This window comes from Colius striatus, chromosome 3 (assembly GCF_028858725.1).
Source record: "Colius striatus isolate bColStr4 chromosome 3, bColStr4.1.hap1, whole genome shotgun sequence".
Classification (NCBI taxonomy): Eukaryota; Metazoa; Chordata; class Aves; order Coliiformes; family Coliidae; genus Colius; species Colius striatus.
Window position 1 is genome coordinate 33275105 of NC_084761.1, and position 23211 is coordinate 33298315.

The window sequence follows — 23211 nt, forward strand, 5'->3', positions numbered from 1 at the left end:
GCTAAATCAAAGCTTTCATTTTTTACAATGTAGTCTCGAAAGATAACCTCAAGTTTCAAATTTAAATAATTATTTTGGTTGCAAACCGTTCTGCTTTAATATGCAACTCAATAAAATACATTCATCTCACAAATTGAATATGTTCTAACAGAAAGCCTTGCAAAAGACACATAGTTTTTCATATTTTACATGTGACTACTTCATTTGCTCTAAGCCAAATTCATTACTGACAATAAAGGAACAATTGAAAATGATCCAATTCCAGGTAGCCTTGCAACCAAAGAATACTATGTTAATTAAGAAAGTATACAAAAGAAAAGCAGGGTTCAATGTCTAAAAGGTGTTTATGAGTAAAAATACATACTAATTTTGAAGTGCAGGAGAACAACTTAAGTGTCTTTTGAAGAACATTCAGTGTTGCTACAACTTAGTGGTTTGACTTGATTTGTTTTCTCCTTCCTGCATTACACCAGTATGCAAATTAGGCTGTCTCAACAAATCCATTACAGTATTTCCAAGCAAAAGAAGAATACAACAGATGTTAGCAAATCCCATGTACCTTATAAGAGTAAGCATGTGGCTATAAGGTTGAAAATTTCTCAGCAGCTTAATGTGTCTCAGTAAAGTGCCAAGCCAATGACCTCATTACCAGGCTGACTTAAATATGCAACAGCACTTTGCTGTTATCCTGGTCTGAAAAGAACATGTTGCATTCATTTGACTTCTGGAAGTAAAGTCCCGTCCATCCTTTTTTCAGAGAACACATTTTTCAAGGCCAAAATGATCTGCAAGTCTGAGACTGACCCACATAAAACAGATTTGATTTAAAATTAAACCAGGATAAATTAAGAGTATAAACAAATGTTGAGCAAAATGGAGCTCATTTTACAAATGAACTGATACAAGCCAAAAAGGTATGTTGCTCGAGTGAAATGAAGTATCAAGTCAAATGACAGTTATACTTTCTCAGTCCTTGTCTCCTTTTCCTTAGAACACTAAATATTCCCCTTCATTGCTCTTCTTAGAGGCTTGACCACAGTCCAGCAGTGAGCACTGCATGACTTGCTGCTTGCCTGCACAAGTAGCAACATGTATTTGGATGCTTTCTTGATACATTTAAAAAAATATTCACTGATTCACTGTATATCACTTTCTTGAGCTATTTCTTTCTCAAAATTAAGTCCTGTTATGGTCTGGTATTTATGTAATATTACAATCTGAAACATGCAGTATCTGCAAGAGAAGGTGATGCAGTAGAATAAAACTAAACAGTACACAGTGTGATTGATGCATTGTAGCCTTGCTCCTTCCTTCATTCATCTTATCTTTTCACATGGAAATATGAAAACACTATTTAAAGGACAAAAAAACCTCAAAGTTTCTTTCGAATGCTACAAGCACACAAATAAACAAAGAGCTCTATAAATGTCCTGGGAAAAATCATCATTAGCTGTGTCAGACACTGTGAATTTAAAATATCACTGGTGCATGAGAGTCTTCAAACAACAGACATGTCATGCATTTAAAACTTTCCAGCAACATTATGAGATTAAAATTTTCCTCGCAAGAAAATTGAAAGTGAGAAACAGATGCAATTAAGTGGGAAAAATAACAAAAGCTTAGCCCTCACATCTGAGAAAGATAAAAACATATGTTATTTTACTAACAGAAACAGTACTGTGTGCACGCACACACACACACACACACACACATACGTACACACTTCACGTCATCTGCGTGGGAAGACAGGAACAATCTCATACAAACACTGTTCAACAGAGCATCAGGAGAATAATTAAATGGTTTTAGGGTACTTCATAATGTGTTAGGATAGAATCAGTTTATTTGATGTAGTTTAATAAAGCTGAAGAGCACACTCTGCACTCACATGGTGCAGTGAAGATTGCCTCTACATGAAATTGCTTACAGGCACTAGACAGGAGATAACACAAATCCACAGGAAAAAGGATGTATCTTGACAAACTTGCATAGGGACAGTATAGGGATGTCAAATACAGTAATAAGAATTTTTAAAAAGCCACTGTGAAGAGGCCATAGGTGACTCTATAAAGGCAGCCTATGAAGTTGGAAAATTGCTGATTTTTTTTAGCAGCCTGGGATGAGGAGAATCAATTGCCTGATATCTATCCACGGAACATCTGCATTTGGAATATGACCAATGTAAAGGAGGCAAAGTGTTGGAAAATTATTTCTAAAGCAGCTTAGAATCCAAGTTTATAGGATGCAGACTTCAGCAACACAGCTGGCAAAGTTTCACTCTATCCCTGACTACTCAGTACAATGTGACTGCATACTGCAGTGCTCACTCCACAACAGTCTCTCGCTCTACAAGAAACAGAACAGAACAAAAGCAAAAAGAGAGCAGGATGATGAGAAAATTACAACCAGCACTTTAAGATCTCCCTCCCCCATCTCTCCTTTCTTCCCAGGCTCAGCTCACTGCTCCCAATATCTCTACCTCCTCCCCCCTCAACGGCTCAGGGGGGCAGGGAATGGGGGATGTGGTGAGTCTCTCACAGATGGGCTCTGCCACTTCTGTCTTCATTCTTCCCCTGCTATAACACGAGGTCCCTCCCACGGGACACAGTTCTTAATGAACTTCTCTGGTGTGGGTTCTTCACAGCAGCTACGGCTTCTGCTGATACTGGGTCTCTCACACGGGACACAGTCCTTAATGAATATCTCTGGTGTGGGTTCTTCCCTGCAGTTGCAGCTTCTGCAGATACAGGGTCCCTCCCTCGGGACATGGCCTCTTCTGGACATAATTTTAATGAATTTCTTTGGCGTGGGTTCTTCCCCACAGTTATAGCTCCTATGAATATGGGGTCCCTCACACGGGACATGGTCTCTGGCCATAGTCACTGCCCCTGGCACAAGGTCTTTAACGAGGTGAGTCATTGCCCCTGATGTACGGTCTTTAACCAAATGCAAACAAATCTTTTCTTCACCAGTCCTCTCCATAGGATGCAGGGGAGTCTCTGCTTCAGCACACCTCCTCCTTTCTTCCCTCACTGACCTTGGAGTCTGCATGGTTGCTTCTCCCTCTCTTCCCACTTCTTGCATCACCACCAGCCAGAAAAGAAGAAGGGCAGAAGGAGAAGGAATGGGAAGAACTCTCCTCTTCCAGCTTCTTGAAAAGTGGTCAGGGAGGCGTCTAATTGGCTCAGCCCCAGCAGTGAGTCTGGCTCAGAGCTGAGGAGAGTTTTGAGCAACTAGTTACAGGAGCTATCTTTACAGCCCCTTGCCCCTTACCACATATGGCTGTCATGTCAAACCATGACAGCTGAGGTCATCAAGGACCCGTCTTCTGATGAACGTGGTGGAGGTGATTCTGGATGAAACAGCATGTTTTCAACTTGAAAACTTCTATTAGTCTTAAAAGCAACATTAATGTCCTACTCACTGAGAGAAACCCAGAGTCTTTTGAAGCCATTATGAAATCTGCTAAAGTTTAAACCACAGTTACTCGCTAATGCTTGTAATAGTATTTAAAAGTTTCTAATACATATGGATTTCCTTACCATTCCAAGTCCTTAAGGATCACCAGGTCAGTATCAATTCCCTCAAATGAAAGGGTAAGAGCTAGACAGCATCATCATGAGGAGCAGGAATATGTGTCCACCTTAATACTTTTGGTGATAAAAGGTTGACACCGACATCCAGAGAGAATGAAGGTGACAAGCTAGTAGTGGAAAACCAAGTGAGCTAGATAGACTGAGAATAGCAGCCATTTGCCTCCAATGTTCTCATGCAGTCTCATTGCTTCACGTTCAACATGCAAATTTAGGCCTGTTAATTGGTTCCCCTGGCCATACCTTTCTTCTAAAAAAAAAAAAGCTCAAGAACACAAAGAAAAAGAGAAACAGACTGTGTACTTGCATAGCTGTGTTAATTATAAATGACAAAGTGAGTCACTGCCTGAAAAGCAAAATGCATGACTTTCAGTCTAGCCGCCCCTTTTTCCAATGCATAATACACAACAAATGCCATTAGTACAGATTAACATACAGACTGACATAAAATTACTTCCTCTACTGATGCAATATATCTTGAAATATGCAACACCAAACTATTGTACTTGCAAAAAAATGTTTAATCTGTGAATTCAGTGAAGCTTATGGCAATTAATATTGCTTTTAAACAAGTCCACTGGTAAATAACTTTCTGTTGCATTCCAAGGCAAATAAGTAAAGATTTGCACTTTTCAAGTCCTTCTCAGCTTTCATAATTTCAATGGACTGTTCATTAAGCTTCATGTCAAAACAAGTTTCATCTCAACTGCATTGCAGTTTTGTTTGGCTTACAACGTTAAGTCGGCTTCTTGGAGTGGGTGACATGACATGAAGCAGCCAAGAAACAACTTCAGGATGGAGATCAAGAAAACTAATTTTAGGCAGATTTGTACTGATTTTAATAGGAAAAAGCAGCTAAATGTATAATATCTTACAGTCATCGTTCGCTAAAGAAATTATATAGACACATAAATAACAGAAAAAAAATAGTGTGCTCCTTTCAAATTCTCTCTACTTAGTTAAACTTGATGAATGTAGCTACTACTGAAGTGCAGTTATCTATCCTTCTGGCTCACTGAATTACAAGATTCTTAGAGAACAGTTAGGAGGGAGGGAGGCTGGGGGGGACTTTCTTTAATGGAGTCTTAGAGTTGTCTTTTTTTCTTGACTTTCAAAAAATAACTATGGTTTATCTCTGTTTAAAGGAAAGAGGGTTCAGTCCTGCCCAAGATTAATGAAAAGAAGACAGATAAAAAACCAGCAGATTGACAGACAAATCTATGTTGTCCATGACACCAAGTACTGACATATGTTTAAAGTCAGTCTGTATACTCCACAACTGACAGACATTCACAGGCATGTTGTCTCTGATGTTCTGTATAACTCATGCACTCTATCCTAGTTCTGGTTTTTGTATGGTTAGCTCCATTGCTAGCAAGTTCTTGCTTACAGAGGCCAAAGGATCCAAGCAGTACTGATATTACCCTAATTTCATATTGAAGTAGTCTACTTACACTTGTGCACTGTCTACTAAGAGAGGCACCTACTAAGAGGACTTTATTTCTACAGAGTGCAGAAAATAGCATTACTGTCCTTTTCCTTTGCTGCTTCTTACATGTAACTTACTGGAAATCATACCAATATTACCCAAGCTAAAGAGAACTTTCCTGGAATCAGGGCAAACTACCACCACAGGGGAAACAGCTAATGGAAGTACTAATTGCTAGCCCCTTACAAAAGGCCATAGACTGGAACCAAGAAAAAAAGCCCACATTATATTGTTCTTAAAAAAAAAAATATGGCAAAAAATCCTCTAAACTCAACTTAAGTGTAAACTCGCTAAACAAAAATCATCAGTATTAATTACTAAAGTAGCAATCAGTATACATAACTCTCTTTTATAAAGAAAAAAAGATGTGTACTTCCTTTAACAAAAAAAAAAAAAGAAGACAAATTGTAACATATAGTCAATATTAAGAAATATTCTGGTACTGAATAAGGCTTCTGTTTTATTCAATGTCTGTTTTACTCTGTTCATCATCATAGCGCTAAAAGAAAACTAGAAGCAAGTGGCATTGCATTACCATTGCAAAATAAAACACTCAAGTCTATAGAAGGCATTTCTGCTTTTATAAATTTCATATTGGAAACTGCAATCCCAAGACTCTAGTAACTAAATTCCTCTGCCAACATCAGTCATGTACAATGTTGAGCATCTAAGCAATTCTACAAATTGACTTGTTCAGGTTTTGATGATTAGATATGGATGCACACATCTACAAAAGCCATTCAGTCTTCAGTTTAGAGCATTTTTTTTAGAGAAGAAAGGACAATAAAAACTTTTTCTGCAGAGGTTTTGTTACATCTAATCACTATTAAGATACAAGTGGCCCTAATCACTATTAAGGTACAAGGTGGGGAAAGGGAAAAAGTAGAGAACAGTTTGTCAGCAGTACGGAACTGTAGATATATGCCAGCCCTCCACAAAATAACTTAGAAAAATACAACAGTATTCCTTTAAATAACTTTTATATTATTACATTGTACCTCAGAAAGACAATGGCAAGAGATAGTAACTGAGCAACACAGTAAAAAAGTCATAAAATTCTATAATGACACCAATATTTAGAAGGCATGCCACAGAGCTACTTCCGGATCCTTAAATCTGTACTTCAGGCCTAATAAAGGAGTATCTCAGTCTCAGGCACTCCCCATTAAACTCCCATCTGAAGTATATCAACAAGAATTAAATAGAATTGCATGCTCTGACAAGGCCCTTGGTATAACCCCTATTCTCCTGAGGGGTACAAATACAGTAGGGCAATTAGAGGAAAGCATGTTTAGACTGGACTGCTCTGATTAAACTGCCATTGAAGAAATGTAGGTTATTTCTGCTGGTTTTGTTCTGCTGAACAGCCATAATCAGGAAACAATCCCACCAAGACTTACCGTTTAATGTACCTGCAAATTAATTTGAACGGGTATATTTGTCTTTTACCGTTAACTGCACAAAAAGGACATATAAGGCTAAAAATATTAATTAAAAGTAAATCTGAAATGCTTACAGGTTCAACTGAAACTAACCTGGCAATCTGTCATCGATAGTTTATTAGTTATCCATCTGAACTTTCTGTTTACAAATTAGATGTGTTAGATACCAAATACTTACTCTTTTCAAAGTTTCTTGAAACTTTACATTCTGTCAATTATTATGGCACCTGTCAGAAGCATTCTTTCAGATGAAGTTTTCAGTATGTCAGAGAGGCAGTTTGTCCCAAAGAACTTGAGACACCTTGAAATTTGTAAGAACAGACTCTTAACACTAAGTTGGTACTTGTATATCTAGCCATATATTTCCATAGAGAATATTCAGTTCACATTTTATCTAACAGGGTTGTTTTGGTAACAAAAGAAACCTATCTGCTTGTTAGGCATGGCGTACTTTGTGTTTGGGACAAATGAAAATCAAAACATTTTGATAACCGTGGTCATAAAACCATACACACCTATGCAACTATCATAGTTTGAATTCAAAGGCAGTTGCAGTAATAAAACCAAAATACTTCAAGAAGTTTCTGTTTCAAAAAAATGCAGAGTCCTTGACATAGTGACAGTACCACACCTTGGCTGAATGGGTCACCACTTGGGCCTTCAGCCAAACCAAGGCTGGCTTCATATGTACAGGATAAAGGACATAATACAGCTTTCCTACTGCATCTATGTACAATATCCAAGGCAGAATATATACCAATGTCTCATGATCATAGCTTCTTACCTCCCAAAATTTTCCCCATTTAGAAATATGGCAGTCTGAGCAGTTGCTCCGTGAGGCTTACCTGCACCTACTCAGTTATCCCAAATAACCCTTCATTATGCTTGCAAAAAACAGTTCAACAAAATTCCTGCACTACAGAAAGTCCAACAAATTCATTCTGAAAATCACTGCTTAAAAAGTTTCCCATAACCTTCAAAAAGCTTTTATTTGTATCTTGTTTTATCTTAAGCCATGCAACTCAGCATCAGGGGTGAAAATCTTTTTCTTACGTGCACAGCTTTAAGAAATATCTGTTAAGCCAAGTCCTCATTTTTTAACACTGTCTCTGACTCTCCTGCAGCTGTGTACTGTGTGTCACTAATTAGAGTCGTACATTGCCCCTCAGCCCCACTGCATGTATCAATATATTTAGGACATTGCAACCAATTTCACATGAGAAGAGCTTTGAGTCTTAGGTCCACCAACCAAACCTGCAAACTGCACAGCGCTAATTCTTTAAATCACACACATCAAATCAAACTGAGAACCTTACTCTTCTTTCTAAACTAAACTTTGAAAGAACATCTCCTACTTCAAGTTCCCTGCAATTCTTCCATAGGTTATCATACAAAAAAATTGCTGACCTTTTCTAATCTGAGACACGTCAAGCTCCAGCTTAAAGAATTGGCATTTCACTTTGTGCATGGCAGAAATAGAATCACTTCAAGTTGACACCTAATATACCTGAAGCACTATAGAGCTTCACACACAATCAAGTAGCAGTCTTACAATCACTTATGTTAGAAAAGACCTCTAAGTTCATCCAGTCCAATCGTTAATCCAGCACTGTCACATCCACCACTAAACCACGTTCCTAAGTGCCACATTCACACGACTTTCAAATACTTGCAGGTGATGCCATCACTTCCCTGGGCCTGTTCCAATGCTTGGTAACCTTTTTGGTGAATAAATTTTTCCTGACGTCCAATCTAAATGTTCCCTGGTGCAACTTGAGGCCATTTTCTCTTGTCCTATCACTCATTACTTGGAAAAAGAGACAGATTCCCTACCTTATTACAACCTCGTTTCAGAAAGCTGTAGTGAGTCATCATCTCTCCCTTCAGTCTTCTCTTCTCCAGTCTAAATGACTCCAGTTTCCTCAGTCACTCCTCACAAGACTTGTTCTTTAGATCCTTCGTCAGTCTTATTGCTTATCTTTGGACATGAAATATATGGGTTCATAATTCAACATGATCTACAATATAGGAAAACACTTACCTGAGGGTAAGGGTCAGCTGTTGCTCCTTTGACTTTACCAAGTCTCCTACTCTAAAAGTTGTGCAGCCCAGGAAGCTTCGCTAAAAAACAAAGCAGAAAAAAAAAATAATATCTCCATTGACTTTTGAAGTTTTAATTTATTTTTTTTGGTCTCACATTTGGAAATCTTTTTTTTTTAGTACTTAGAAAAATATTACATTCCAGTATACTGGCTTGACACAATACATGGTAGAAATTTTTTATGGACTTGTAGCATGATCGTCAGTAAATTGTTGCACTCCGGTTTTACAAGCAGGAACCTCTTTCTTTTACATTAAGAACAGTCTGACAATCTGACAAAATAACAGGTTGTAAAATATACAGCCACAGGAAAATTTCCATTCACTACAAGCACTTGCATTTTTCATCTTCTCTCTATATTTCTAATTTATAGATCACAAGAAATGCTAAGTTTTCAGTGTTTTACTCAGTTGTTCTTGCCACATTGTTTCCTCAGGACTTAGGCACAACCATCTACGTATTCCAAATATTAATGTATTTGCTAAGAAGGTATTTTTACATTTTCAGCACAAGTACAAAAATGTTCTATTTCTTCTGTTCATGGCTGTGTTTGTAAGTACTGGTTTCCTTTATTTTTTTTATAAAGTGGTCCTACTCATTGCAGTTCAAGTGCAGAGAAATGTGCTAACAAAGCTAGAATGTCTAGTTACATTACATTGCTGTATCTTTTCCTTCGATCAAAATCACTTTTACACATCATCAAGAAACTACTGCAAAGAGGAAAACAAATGCATCTTCTTTTGCATTTTGATTATTTTTTAACCTCTGCTCATATCCTGCTGCATGTTGCTAAAATCTCTTTTGGTCAACTTGGCCAACAGTTATATTTTCGCACTGAGAATGCTGGGAAAGAGAATAACAGCCTACAGCCTTCTTATACTCATCTACGTTTCAAATATACAACTCAACATCACTTGTTCTGAATAAATTATAATAATATCATAAGATAATTTTTTTTTTCAAGAAAACAATAAGAAGTACACAAAATTTGGGTTTTTTACATCATACTAATTTTACTCTTGTGTTGGAATGGCCAAGTTAAATTGCAGGCTACATATGTTCTTAGATATAAAAATTAGAGCAGGTTGATTCTTCTTTAAGTCAACACAAGCTGCATGCAGATAGTGACTTGCCCCTTCAGGGAGAAAAAATAAAAGAATTTGATGCTACTGAGAAGAGGAATTTCCTCTTCTTCATTGCCTCTAATCCTGCAGCCTGCTTTCTCTCAGGAATGCCAGTTGGATATTGAGTGTTTGAATGCTAGCAATAAAGCTCTACATTAAGTTAAGGTTTTCCTGCATATAAAATATACAATTCAAATCACAGTTCTCGCTATAGGTAAGAAACGACACTGGTCTTCAATTTGGTAAACATCAGTTATGGGTCACTCTTATCAAAGACACAGATTTCCTGTGCTTTGGTTAGCACTTAAGTAGCAATGGAAAGACAACTCAAGGTATGAGTCTCAGAAAGGCTGGGAAAACAGTGGATTTGGGAAGTGCTGAACAGGAAGTAAGGAAGAAAAAAGGTCTGTAGGAAATATATATAGAGAAAAATACGAGTCATTTCAGTGAAGATGATGGTTAGTTATCACTGCCAAAATGAAACATGTACTTTTACAAGAAATACGTCCAGGTGTAACATCTGTCTTCCTTTAGATCAGTCAACGTGACAGTGTTTTTTCACTAAAATTCTATGGTGGTATGGTTAGCTCAGATGAGTTATCTTCTTATGAGAGCGTATCTTTCTTAGTAGAAGAAAAACACATTGCACAGCACAGTATCTGTATAGCAGCCTTTATTCTGGCACTTCATGGCATTTGAGTGCTTGCATATTCAGCCTTACCATCTGGTCACTTGGGGTTAACTTCTGCAGCACAAAAGAAATATAAATTCATCTAAGCACCCTAAGTCAAAGTCCTCATATGATCAACACTAAGAAGCAAATATCCTTCTTTCTTATACAGTCTAATAGCTTTGGTCAACGTACCCACTAACTGCCTTTGGAGAGTCATATATAGATATCCAGGATCATGAAATTAAAGGTGATAATGGGCTTAAAAAATTCTTATTTGTTTCATATTTTTACGCTTATTCAGAATAAAATTTTCTTGGCCTGACAATGCAATTAGGATTATTTGCAACATTAAATAAAGTTGTGAACAATACGATGATTCAAATGAAAAGAGTTATGCTAATATTCAAGGGGTCTAATTTGAAGCAATGTTGGACAATATTTTTTTCCATACCGATTTAGACACAATCTAACCTGGGGCTTGAACTGGTAGAAACAAACTTAACTTTGCACGTGTGACTTGCAGAGGCTTGAAAAGTAGGCTTTAAACAAAACTGCTACTGTAATGCTAATTACAGAGTAATGTTCCCCTGTAATTTTGCTAGTAGGGCACTTAAGATTATAAATCTTAAGATATGTGTCTTGAGTAATTTGATGAATATCAGTTAGTCAAAAAAAAAAGTCTCTATAATATATGAAAAGTTGAAATATATTGATGATTTCACTAAGATCAAACTTGCTTCCAAGCTAAAGGTTTTTCAAACACTAGCTAAGGTCCTGGAAACTATACCAATGAAGCCCTGGTAATGCAGGAAACTCAGCACATTAGGTTGAAAAATTAAAAACCCAGACCTGATAGCTACAGGTCTTTTATTCATGTCTAGCAGGACCGACATTTCCCTTCCCCTTGAGGTGTCCATATTATCTGAAAGGTTCTAGTCTAGTCAGACCTAAACATGACATCCTAATACAAAAAAGTTCTACAGGTCTACAGAAAAAAAGTCGTCCATATGTCACCGGTGTAATTTCTTAAAATGAACCCAAAGGGAAGTCCTACAGCGGAACTTTTATTACTCTGCACATGAAAATCAGAAGGTGACACTCCAGGCTTGTTAAGGCAATACAATTCCAAGCTCTGAATCTCATCCAGGTTGCTTGGATGGCTGTAGCAGGAGGTCTAGATAGTTGTGCTTGCCTCAGGATGACTTCAGTTGGAAACAGTTTTCAAGAAATATGTGACTGAGATCAATCACTGAGACTATTACTCCTTGATTTATTTATTTATTTAACCAAATTTCACCTATCAAAAAAGCTTGCCAGCTTGTGTTTATCAGTTTGGCAGAACACCTCTTCGTTGGGTGTCTGTGTCTGCTAATAAGGGAGTGAAAAAAAATCACAGGAAAACATAATGAAAAATATTCCTTACTCCAACATCAGCTCTTTGCTCCTTGTGATCAGGTAGGACAGTGGTGCGGACCTGACATAGGAAGAAGAAGAAAAAAAAGGCAAATGAAACATTACTTTTGGCTATTACTTTCCAATAAGAATGAGAGAAGTACTCATTTTTTTTTACTCATACTTTCTACATTTTTGAGATAAATGTAAAGAGAGGTGTATAGATAAAATTTAGTAACAATTAATTAATAATTTAAGTTCAAGATGTTCTGGTTCCTGTGGAGAAAGCATCTCACCAATACCTATCTATGATTCTGAACTTTTCTGATTCTCTAAAAGGAAAAAGGCCATGCTCAGTTGTTTCTTTCCCAAAATCAGACTCTAACTCGATTGCCAGAATTCTTCATCTAGCGTTGTTACCTGAAACCAAAATTTTCAACCACAAATGAAAGAATATATTAAAAATAATATGAAAGAATACATTAAAAATTATATGAAAGAATACATTAAAAAGTATTTTCTCCAAATAAACACTTGCCTTTGCAAGCTGATCTACAACACACATCCTCATCCCCAGTTTCACATAATGTATGGTCCTGCGTCCTCCTAACACTTCCTGAGCATTTTGAGGTGAAAAATATAGGTGTTCACAGAAGAAAAGCCCCTGTATTCTCCTCTAAATGGGGCCTTCCAGTTTCCCCTGCATTTTCTGCAGGGTGGAGCTACCATTGTTCACGACTACTTTCATTTCACAAGAAAAAGTATGGGATAACACATACTTCTCTATTTCCCAAAATACAGTATTGGCCTTGTGGGAGTGGATTTAGTGTCTATATAATTCTATTGCTGAGTATTGCTTGAGAACAGAACTGATTAAACAGTAAAAATGACATAGAAAAAATACAAATAAACCTCTGTAACGCTCCTCTAACATGCTCTGCCTGAGCCGAACAGTGCATTGGATTAGCTTGCTGGTAAGAGCATGCCAGCTTCAGCAACACACAAGGGAGGCACGTACTAAACATTCACATCTGTTCAATCACCTAGCCTAAATTACAGATATCCATTTCTAACATGGTCCCCTAAGGACAAATTTTTGGCCTGATTCCAAAGTAAAACTCAAATTCAGTTTTAAAATCTGTCAGCAAAAGACTCATTTTGTCCCACATCCTCAATTGTTTCCCTCATTTCTTTTAATCTAGATGCAACTTATTTTACAAAAAAAACCCCTCTCCTTTAAAGCAAAGATAATTTTACTTGTCTGTTATCCTAAATAAAACAAGTTGTTAGAAAAAGTCAATCAAAAATTTATCACAGAGACATGACAAGGTAGAACCACGGTTTTTCTCGGTGAGCTCTTACCCCTTGATCCTTTAAAGTGAGAATAATTTTTTTTCCACCAAAGCCTTAAGACAGCAAAAACATGCCATCATTAATTCAGTGACGGCACACATACTTTAGAAATATGTGGCAGTCTTCATTTGGATGCAATTATACAGTTGGATTTCTTCCACTTACAGAACATAGGCAAATTTGAGGCATTTGACATTCTAAAATTTACCTGTAAAAACTTCAAGTCACAAATGAAAATAAAATTACTGATATTTCCTTGTTGGTGACACCTGTCTTACCTTTTTAGGGGTTGGAGATATTGGAGGAATAACTTACAGCAGATCTGTTTCTTAAAAGAAGGAAAGGATATTCAATGCCAGACGAAAAAATCCTACGTCATTTTATGATGCTGAAAAGCTCCTCTATATGCTTAGCCTCAAACAGGTAACATCTGGCCCAACATGGAAGTCAGGTATTTCCATTTTCTAATTATTAAAAATATTCTTTCAAGAAACATGAACAGATAATTTAAGAATTAACCTTTTATTTAATCACTGATTTATAAGATACTTTTTTAGCCTAGAAGCAGTTCAGCAAGTATTTTTTAAATGTGTGTAATATTTTTTGAATGATACTAAGGTGTGCTTTAAAGCAAGAGGTGCCCAAGTGTCTTTTATGCTTATTGAAGTCAACAGAATCAAATATACACTTAAAAACAATGAATATCCATTCTTTATTTTGCTGGGTAAAGTCTCAGTTCAGGAAACTCACTTCTGTTTTTCTGAGCCAGAAGAGAAGTGGAAAAGGATGTCAAACCCTGGCAAATCCAGAGCATAAGACTTTTGTATAGCAAAATCACATTCTGTAATTCCAAATGGAGTTAAGAAGGAAAAAAACTTATGTTGCTTGTTTGTGGTTCCAAGCTCAATTTCTTTAGTGTCACAACAAAAGGAGTAGAAAAAGTATCCACAAACTTCAGTTCTTTTTCTGAAATACTTCCTGATTCAGATACAGCTTTTTGTTTGTTTGTCTTCATCTGGTTTCAACCACTTTATAACCAGTAGTCATGATGTCAAATGTACAAAAATACTGTGTTTGTTGGGACTGGCATTAGACTGTGGCTTTCATCTCTCTAAAAAACATATCTTTTGAAAGGAAACTGCTTGATCTGTGTCCAAATATTTTTTTCTACAAAAAACAATCTTAACATATTCATTAAAAAGTGAAACTGAATATGTGTATGTAAACATGTGTGTGGGAATATACTATAGTCTAGTCCCTTTCATGTTTTCTATTACTTGAATGTTCAAACATACTTAAATTCCCAGAATACTGCACTTATCAGAGTCTCATTATGAGATGTTCACACAGGCCCAGAGAAGCATCATTCCAAACACAAAATGAAACATTTTGCAACCAAATATAAAACATAATAAACAACTCAGCTCTAGTCTTGATGCATAAAATGTAAGAGAAGAAAAAGATAGCAATACAAATGACTTGAAAGAACAATTATTCTCCCAGTATAATACCCGATTAAAGAAATTGCTGCACTTTTCAAAACCTTGTCATAAACCTTCTCCCTAATGATTCCAATAGTATTCTAAAACAATTACAAAATATAAATGCAAAAAAGGAAAAAGAGGCAGATTTTTATCTCAAGTATCCATTATTGTTTTAGATTTTCAGTTTTCTCATTATTTGTTCTAAGTTCTCCTGAGCAGAATGCAAATCTCTGAGTTTATTCAGAATTGGGGTAAGACCAAACTCCCATGGAATAACAGAGATTACAGACTTACTTTCCCAGAGAGTAGATAAAAAAAAAGCAAGGAAGACATCCTGTAACCTAGGTAAAATGCAACATATTTACAATAACTTCATTGCACTAATGTAGTCTGTAAAATAACAGCTTGTTGTACCAGGAATAACATTAGTGCACTAGAGTGGATACTCCTGATGCATTTAATTTTCTCTAAATCTCACCTAAAACAATATGCAATACGTAACTATCTTTATACTTCCTAGTGCATTTATCACAGACTTATCTAACTGTCAAATTTCTCAAGGTGTAAATGCTAAATCAGCTTTAATTAACTGTCCTTTAGTATAAAGCAGCTCTATATAATTAAAAAGAACATTTCTTTCAGTCATTCATGGCAGTCTATGCCACATCCACACACAGTCAAAGTTCAGAAGACTGGATCATTATCATTACTGAAACTTTTGTGGGTGCCCTTAATTAAAGTCTTTGTATTTCAGTTCATGATTAAAGGCCATGTTTGAAAGGCACTTAAGTTCTGCAAAGAAATAACACTAGATACTTTTCTCAGTTACTCTAGATTTACCTCTTCAAATCACCAGTGGCCTTCAACACCTCCCAGTATTTCCTGTCATCGGCTGCTCAAATGCACTATTCTGTTACTGCTGTTATGTGCTCCTAGCACCTCAAAGTAACTATGCACTCATTGCATCAGGCAAAGCAAAGGATAAAAGACACTACTGGAAGCAATCACTGAAAAATTGACTTCGATTCCTCCAATATAGCACGTTCAAGGAAAGCATTCACAATTTCACTCTCAGTATAACTCTGGCAGTGATGTAAGAACACAATACATACAGTTGATAGAGTAATGGAGCCCTGGCACAAGTTGCCCAAGGAGGTTGTGGAATCTCCTCTGGAGGTTTTCAAAACTCCCCTGGACTCCTGTGTGACCTGATCTAGGAGGACCTGCTTCTGCAGGGGGTTGGACTAGATGATCTTTAGAGATGCCTTCCAACCCATAAGCTTCTGTGATTCTCTGAATTTCACCTTTATGTTACCTGTGCTCTGGAACAGTGACCGTCTGCACCTTTTTTCCCCCCACATGTCCTTTTGCACAGAAAGCTACACTAAAATCTGCTAACACAACCATCTAAACCCTGTAGACAGCTGCTACAGACAAGCACTCCCCATCCTTGCCACCACCACCTGCCTGCATGCCTGCCAGCCATGCAGCACCACTCATCACAGTTGGAGAGTAACTGTATTTCTTGAAACAGTCAAAGAAGTTGTAGCTGCATGTGTATGCACTGGATGGGCTGAAATTGCTGAAATTGTTACTAACTTCTGCAACAATACCATTCAGTTTTTATAGGATAGATTCCATTCCACTACATGCAGCAAATTCATTTTTAAAAGAAGATACCAACGAGACATTGTACAGTTACCAGCTATTTCTTGTCATCATATAGATTAACAATTTGCTAAATAGTCCAATCAACAGTGTAGTCAGCAAAGTGTAACACTTTCACCAATACTTTGATGGATACCCGCTGTTGGATGGAGGACAATGCCAATACAGACATTTTCTGACTTTTAGTGCATAATTATTTCTAGGTGTCCATACAAAGCAAAAAATCCACCTTTTATCAATAGGCTTGCATGTGGTATTGCAGGGTTTACAGTTCCAATAGAAAAGCTGCCATGCAGGGATGCTAACAAATGCTTAACTTGAAGATGAAAACAAGTAAAAGGAACATAGGCTACATGTACTTTACTTGAACGATTTTGCAGTGGTATAATATGTATTATGTTTGTTATACAATATCAAATATTATCTGTATATTTCCTTACTACTTATAGTAGGGAAAGTGGGACTGTATGAATGCTACTATTATTTGCTGTACACTACGTGACAGTTTCAGGTTTTTATTTATCTGGAAGAGTTGCATAGAAGAGCAGGCATACATGCACATGGTTGGATACTTTTCATAGGAGGCATTTGATTGTGACTCTTTTGCACAGTGTGGAGCCAGAATCATTCATTTGTGCAGCACTGAGACTAGGCACTACCTCCAGGCACACTTTTCAATAAATAATACGAGGATAATAGTAAATATGAGCTTCTCAGTCTCTAAGAATCATCATAAACTACTTTTCTAACTTCACCAACGCTGATTATCTTTCCCTTCTCTGTGCAGGCTGCATCTTTGTATGCTTTCTAGACAAGAGAACCAACACATGGTATATGATAAGCATTATGAGATCTCCCTGAGCAAAGACTGAGGTTTACAGAATTTAATAGCTCGTGTGAGTGCAGAACTAGGTGTATAAGTAATGAGCGGAAAAACACAAAAGCCTTGAGTATTTGATTACAAATGCAGATTTGTTTGTTTATTTTTAAACTTTGGGAACATAACAATTGACTTTTAAATACTGAAACCTACAGTTCAGAAATAATGGATTATTTAAGAGCTCTCATTGTATTGAGTGCATCACAGAAAACATGCCACCTCTGCAACATCCAAATGGAAGCTGGAATAGACAAAGTGACAGAAAAATCTACACATTAAGTGTGCTTTGGGACATGCTGCACGACGAGTTAGCTCAGATCCAGGAAGGCTTATTAACAGCAGAATTGTCAGCCATATCAGAGCTGTACTACCTTGCATAGTGCCTCTATGCAAAACAATTTTGACTGTATTGTACAATGGCCAACTGTAGCTCAGATTCTAGGAGGAGGTTACAGTTTGGGTACAAGGTCTGACTCAGCACAGCTAACAGCTTCAGCTACTGACACTCAGTCTGCAAGTTACACAAGACAGCTAAGAACTGACTATATTGAAGATTTGCTAGGAGGAAAAAGAGGCAGCTCCTGTTAATGTTTTTTTCTCCACAAGGCACTAAGATCATATATACAGCTGTTTCCTCAGTTTGCTCCAAAATTGAAATACACAAAACTCAAAATTACACATCTGAAACAGTTATAACAACCTCCCTATAGCTATGCCTATTCTCTTCCATAGCTATTTATATGATAAATCACTAATCCTTGAAGTCAAAGTCTAAAGTTAGATTTATCTCTCAGAGTCAATATAAATATGAAAAAGCTGTCAAATCTATCCATATAGATCTAAATAATCTTGACTATGTTTTCAGTGTATGCAATGAAAAAATGGAACCAAGAAACTGTTTATTTATCTTATTAACATAGTACACTGCATGAGCAATAGATTTGATGTTTTTTAACCAATTTGAAACAGGCTTTTTTTTCACCACTAAGACTTGCCAACTGTAAGGTTATGTGAGAGATTAAAAATTACAAAGAAAAATGGTTGTTATAAATTAGAAACTATTAACATTTGCGACTTGGAATAATTCAAAATAGATGCTCTTTGCTACTAGTAATTAGCTTTTTACTTAAAATTGGGGTACAGATACTCTGCCAATATCAGCTCCTGTAGTACACTGTTTTTTTAGGGAGAAGAAAAAGCCGTGTATTGCTGCATTCAATTAGCTCTCAGCTAACTCACACCTATGCTGCAAAGCATTCTTGTTTTGCATGATGAAAGCATTGTCACTCCCCTTGTGAATAGCTGCTAGCAAAAGATGACCTTTGCACTGTGGTTTCAGTGCATACAATCTGTAACCATGAAGAATTACCTACAAATGATGGTTCAAGCATTGCAAGGGTCTGAAACACCATCTGTTCTCAGCTGCAATGCATCTAGCCCTGACAGAGAAGCAACACAGTAGTCACCTGCTCAGAGTGCCCCACAGTGATAAGTGCTGATTCACAGAGGCAGCGCTGCTGGTTGTTTAGTTACTTATTAGTCAATATTTTTGTTACAAGATTGAATATCTGCAATCAGTACAATGACCAGTGGTAGCTAATGAAATACAGGCTTTTTTCTCCATCTCTCAGTTCTTTTGAGCAAAGCCCAATCATGTGAAGAAATCTTCTGTAGTCGTATATAGGTACTGAATATTCCAGGCATTTCCTTAGTTATTAATATATTATAAAATATATTTTGGTGGAGTTCAGGATCTTGTGCAGTAGGAACAGAATACCAAGCAGGATCACAACTCCGGACTTTAGCAGGGCCAACTATGGCCTTTTCAAGCAATTTCTAGGGGACACTCCATGGGACAGGGTACTAGAAGGTAAAGGGGTTCAAGATAGTTGGTCTATATTCAAGGATCACTTTTTCAAGCATCCCTGTGGGTAGGAAATCAAGAGAGGGAGCCAAGAGTCCCGCATGGTTAAACAGGGAACTGTTGCGTAAAATCAAGTAGAAGAAGAGAGACTATAGATCATGAAAGGAAGGGATGGCCACTTGGAATGAATATAAGACTGTTGTCATAGGATGTAGGGAGGCAACTAGGAAAGCTAAAGCCACGTTGGAATTGTGCCTTGTAAGGGAGGTCAAGGGCAACGCAAAAGGCTTCTTCAAATACATTGCAGACAAAATTAACACTAGAGGCAATGTAGGCCCACTGTTGGATGAGGTGGGTGCCCTGGTGACAGAGGATACAGAGAAGGTAAAGTTACTGAATGCCTTCTTTGCCTCTGCCTATACTTCTGGAGAGTGTCCTCAGGAGCCTCACACTGTAGAGGAAGTCAGGTTAAAGGAGGATTTTTGTTTGGTTGATGAGGACTGGGTTAAGGATCAGTTGAACAATCTGGATGTACATAAATCCATGGGTCCCAATGGGATGCACCTACTAGTACAGGTTAGGGAGTGAACTGTTAGAGAGTAGTGTAGGGGAAAGGGACCTCGGGGTCTTGGTGGAAAGCAGGATAAGCATGAGTCAGCAATGTGCCCTTGTGGCCAAGAAGGCCAACGGCATCCTGGGATGTTGGTGAGCAGGTCCAGAGAGGTTCTCCTCCCCCTCTACTCTGCCCTCATGAGACCACATCTGGAATATTGTGTCCAGTTCTGTGCCCCTCAGTTCAAGAAGGACAAGGAGCTGCTGGAGAGAGTTCAGCACAGGGCCACCAAGATGATGAGGGGAGTGGAGCGGAGCATCTCCCTTATTATGAAAGGCTGAGGGAGCTGGGACTTTTTAGCTTGGAGGAGACTGAGGGGCGATCTCATAAATGGTTACAAATATGTAAAGGGCAGGTGTCAGGAGGACAGAGGCAGTCTCTTCTCAGTGTTGTCTGATGATAGGACAAGGGGCAATGGGTATAAGCTGGAACATAATAGGTTCCAAAGAAATGTAAGAAAAAACTTCTTTACTGTGAGAGTAATGGAGCACTGGAAAGGGCTGACCCAATGGGTTGTTGAGTCTCCATCTCTGGAGACATTCAAAACCCACCTGGACAAGTTCCTGTGTGACCTACTCTAGGTGGTCCTGCTCTGGCAGGGGGGTTAGACTAGATGATCTTTCAAGGTACCTTCCAAACCCTAAGATTCTATAATTCTGTGATAAATAGAAAAATATAATATCATATCATGTTTGAAGTCCTTAGTTAATTACAATCAGTCACTGGGGTGGTTATTCTTGTCTTCCACCCCCATCATAATTTCTATGAATCACTCCTTTAAGGTCTGTTGCATAATGGGAACAATTCACAAAATCTAAGGAGCAAAAATCCGCTCCAAAGTGCTTATGATGCTCTTTCCTGTTTGCTTCCACTGTGAAATAGAAGTCACAGAAGGCAAATTCTAGCTTCTGTCAGCAAGCTACTGATGGAACATTCCTAAGCTTTTTTTTTTCCTATACATCTATATGGGCCAGTTGATGGGAAGTTATTACTTGCTCAAATCCAAATACCTCCGGCTGGTTATTACTGTTCTACTACCTAAACACCATTGAGAGCGAGCAACTCAACAATCCAAAAAGGCAGCAGTTAATTGCAGTCAGGGAAACCCAAATGTTATGACAAATTACATCCCAAATACTCATTCCAAAATTATTAAGAAAATAGGATGTGGAAATACAAATATAGGCTTTTCTTTCGGTTTTTCTCCCCACTACCTTACCCTCATCTAGCTGTACATATTGCTGGAGCAAAACATGACTGATCTAGTAGTCTCTCAGTCTGTCTGAGCATCTTGCACCCCTGAAGCAGCAGACTACAATCCAAGCATTCAAGTTCAAATTTCAGGGTAAAATACCTTCCTAAAAAATGGAAGTACTCAGCACTGCTCACATGGCCTGAGGCAGCTGGATACAAAAAACTAAAAACCTAAAAAAAATTTTAAAATCTCATTTCCATATGTGTATTAGTGAACCTATGCCAGAAAACCATGCTAGAGAAACCAAGGAAAGAACTTGTACTCTAGCCACATGAGATGATACAAGTCAAGCATGGTGAAAAGTATATAGAGTTATCTAATAAACAGCCAGTCAACACAATGTCCCCTCAGTATATGACACTCAACATAAACTAAGGCAAATAATGCTGAACCAATCAGATTATGAGCTCAATATAAAATTAGCAGAACACAATCTTCTACATCAAAACTTGCATAAAAAAGGCAATTTGATTGAGTATAAGTTAAAAAAAAATTGAAATGCCTATGTTTTCTTTTACAGAAAAACAATCTATTTTTGAGTATGCTAAAATCTTCTTTTCATCATTTGTAACTATTGCCATAAAAGTCACATTAAATTCTTGAGAAATCTTACTGTAAATAAAACATGAGACTACACTGATGAGCCAGTGACTTACAAGAAACAAAGTTTTTATTTCTATGTAGTATAGGTATCTCCAACACTCCAAGTTCCTCAACATTTACTCAAATGGCAGATGGTTATTGACACATCAAACAGAAAAAACCTGAGTGTCTTGCCTGATGAAGGCCACGAGTCCTCTACTTTGAATGATTTTTCCTTCTGTGAGGTATAAAACTAAGCACCTATCAGCTCCCATAGAAGCAGAAAACTATCATAAGATTACACAAAATTTAAGTTAATGATTTTACACATACAAACCCATTTGTTTTAAGGTAAATTTTTAACATGAGTTTTTAAATTTTAAACTGAACATTTTAGAGCAAATCTGCTCAACTCTTGCTATTTCTCACTGGCTGTCTTTCTCAGGAAACTCCAGCAGTGAGCTTTCCCTGCAGTTGTTGCAGCTGCCACAGTAGCACCACCAGAAAAGACTTTTGTGAAGCCTTAGAATGAACAACATAATTTCCCTAAAGTCTGAGTCTTGTTTACAAGCAATGTCCATCTGTCAGTATTCTGGACATCCAGAGTAGACGTTGAGAGAAGCAAAAAAACCTGCTTCTGCTCTACCACATGAAAGAACATGCACAGAATACACATTTTTCTGACTAACCCCACTCACTTCAAAAGCAGCCATAAAAGTCTGAAAAGCAATCAAGAGCCTGATATTTTAATAAAAACAAGTATTAGCAACACAGGGCTGTAAGAACCTCCAGATCATTTGTTTCAATACTTTGCTGTCACAGATACCATGTAATAGAACCCTCTTCACACATATTTGAACTACACCTTGAAATTATTTTAATTTCTTCTCCACCCTTCTGACTGGAAGGTCATTACAAAAAAAGATTGCTATAATAGTTCAGAGTAATTTTCTAATTTGCAGCCCAGCATTATTCATGGAGAGTTTACACTCATTTGCTCCTCTGCCAACAAGTTTTTTTAGCTAAGTAATTACTTTCTGCTCCTCATACTGGTATCCTGATGTATTCATAAGAAAGGAATCATAAGCCCTCTTGTACTTCATTTTGTTAGGATAATAATCCAAACTTTTCCAATATACTGTCATTCAATACCCTCTTCATTCCCCAGATCACCCTGTGCGATCTATGTCCTAGCTCTTCTTTCTTGAGAAGGAAACAATAACATTTCTGACAGCTTTCTAGAAAGGGCTTAACTTGTGTATATTTAATGTAGTTTCCTCTATTGATCTGGGAATCCTGTTCCCTCTCTTCATCACGTTACATCAGCTGTCCAGTCACACTTTGATCAGCTAATTTACCTGTCTTGTCCTATGTAATTCCTTTCTGATGCACAAAGCCTAAGCTCTTCTCTTGGCAGCCTGTACCAAGGCTCCCTCACTCTCACAATGGGGCTATCCCGCAACAGGCAGGAAAGCAGGTTCTCCTCCCCCCCCCCACTCTGCCCTGCTGAAGTCTCATCTGGAGTCCTGTGTCCAGTTCTGGGCTCCCCAGCTCAAGAGGGACAGAGAACTTCTGGAGTGTGTCCAGTGCAGGGCCACCAAGATGATCGGGGGATTAGAGCATCTTGCTTATGAGGAAAGGCTGTGGGATCTGTGCTGTTTAGTCTGGATAAGAGGAGATTAGGGGAGGATCTCATGA

At 37.6% G+C, this 23211-nt stretch overlaps 1 protein-coding gene across 4 annotated transcripts in view; it reads right to left on the reverse strand.

The window, feature by feature from the left end:
* Nucleotides 1-23211, reverse strand: part of INPP4B (inositol polyphosphate-4-phosphatase type II B) — a 344498-nt gene that overhangs the window by 132761 nt on the left and 188526 nt on the right. For 3 of the 4 annotated variants that reach the window (XM_061992338.1, XM_061992341.1, XM_061992340.1), the window contains 2 exons: nucleotides 11846-11896; nucleotides 8566-8645 (listed from right to left, as the gene is read on the reverse strand). In XM_061992338.1, the coding sequence (XP_061848322.1) occupies nucleotides 8566-8645; nucleotides 11846-11896 (131 nt within the window). The remainder of the gene's footprint in view (nucleotides 1-8565; nucleotides 8646-11845; nucleotides 11897-23211) is intronic. The other variant, XM_061992339.1, reaches the window with a different exon arrangement.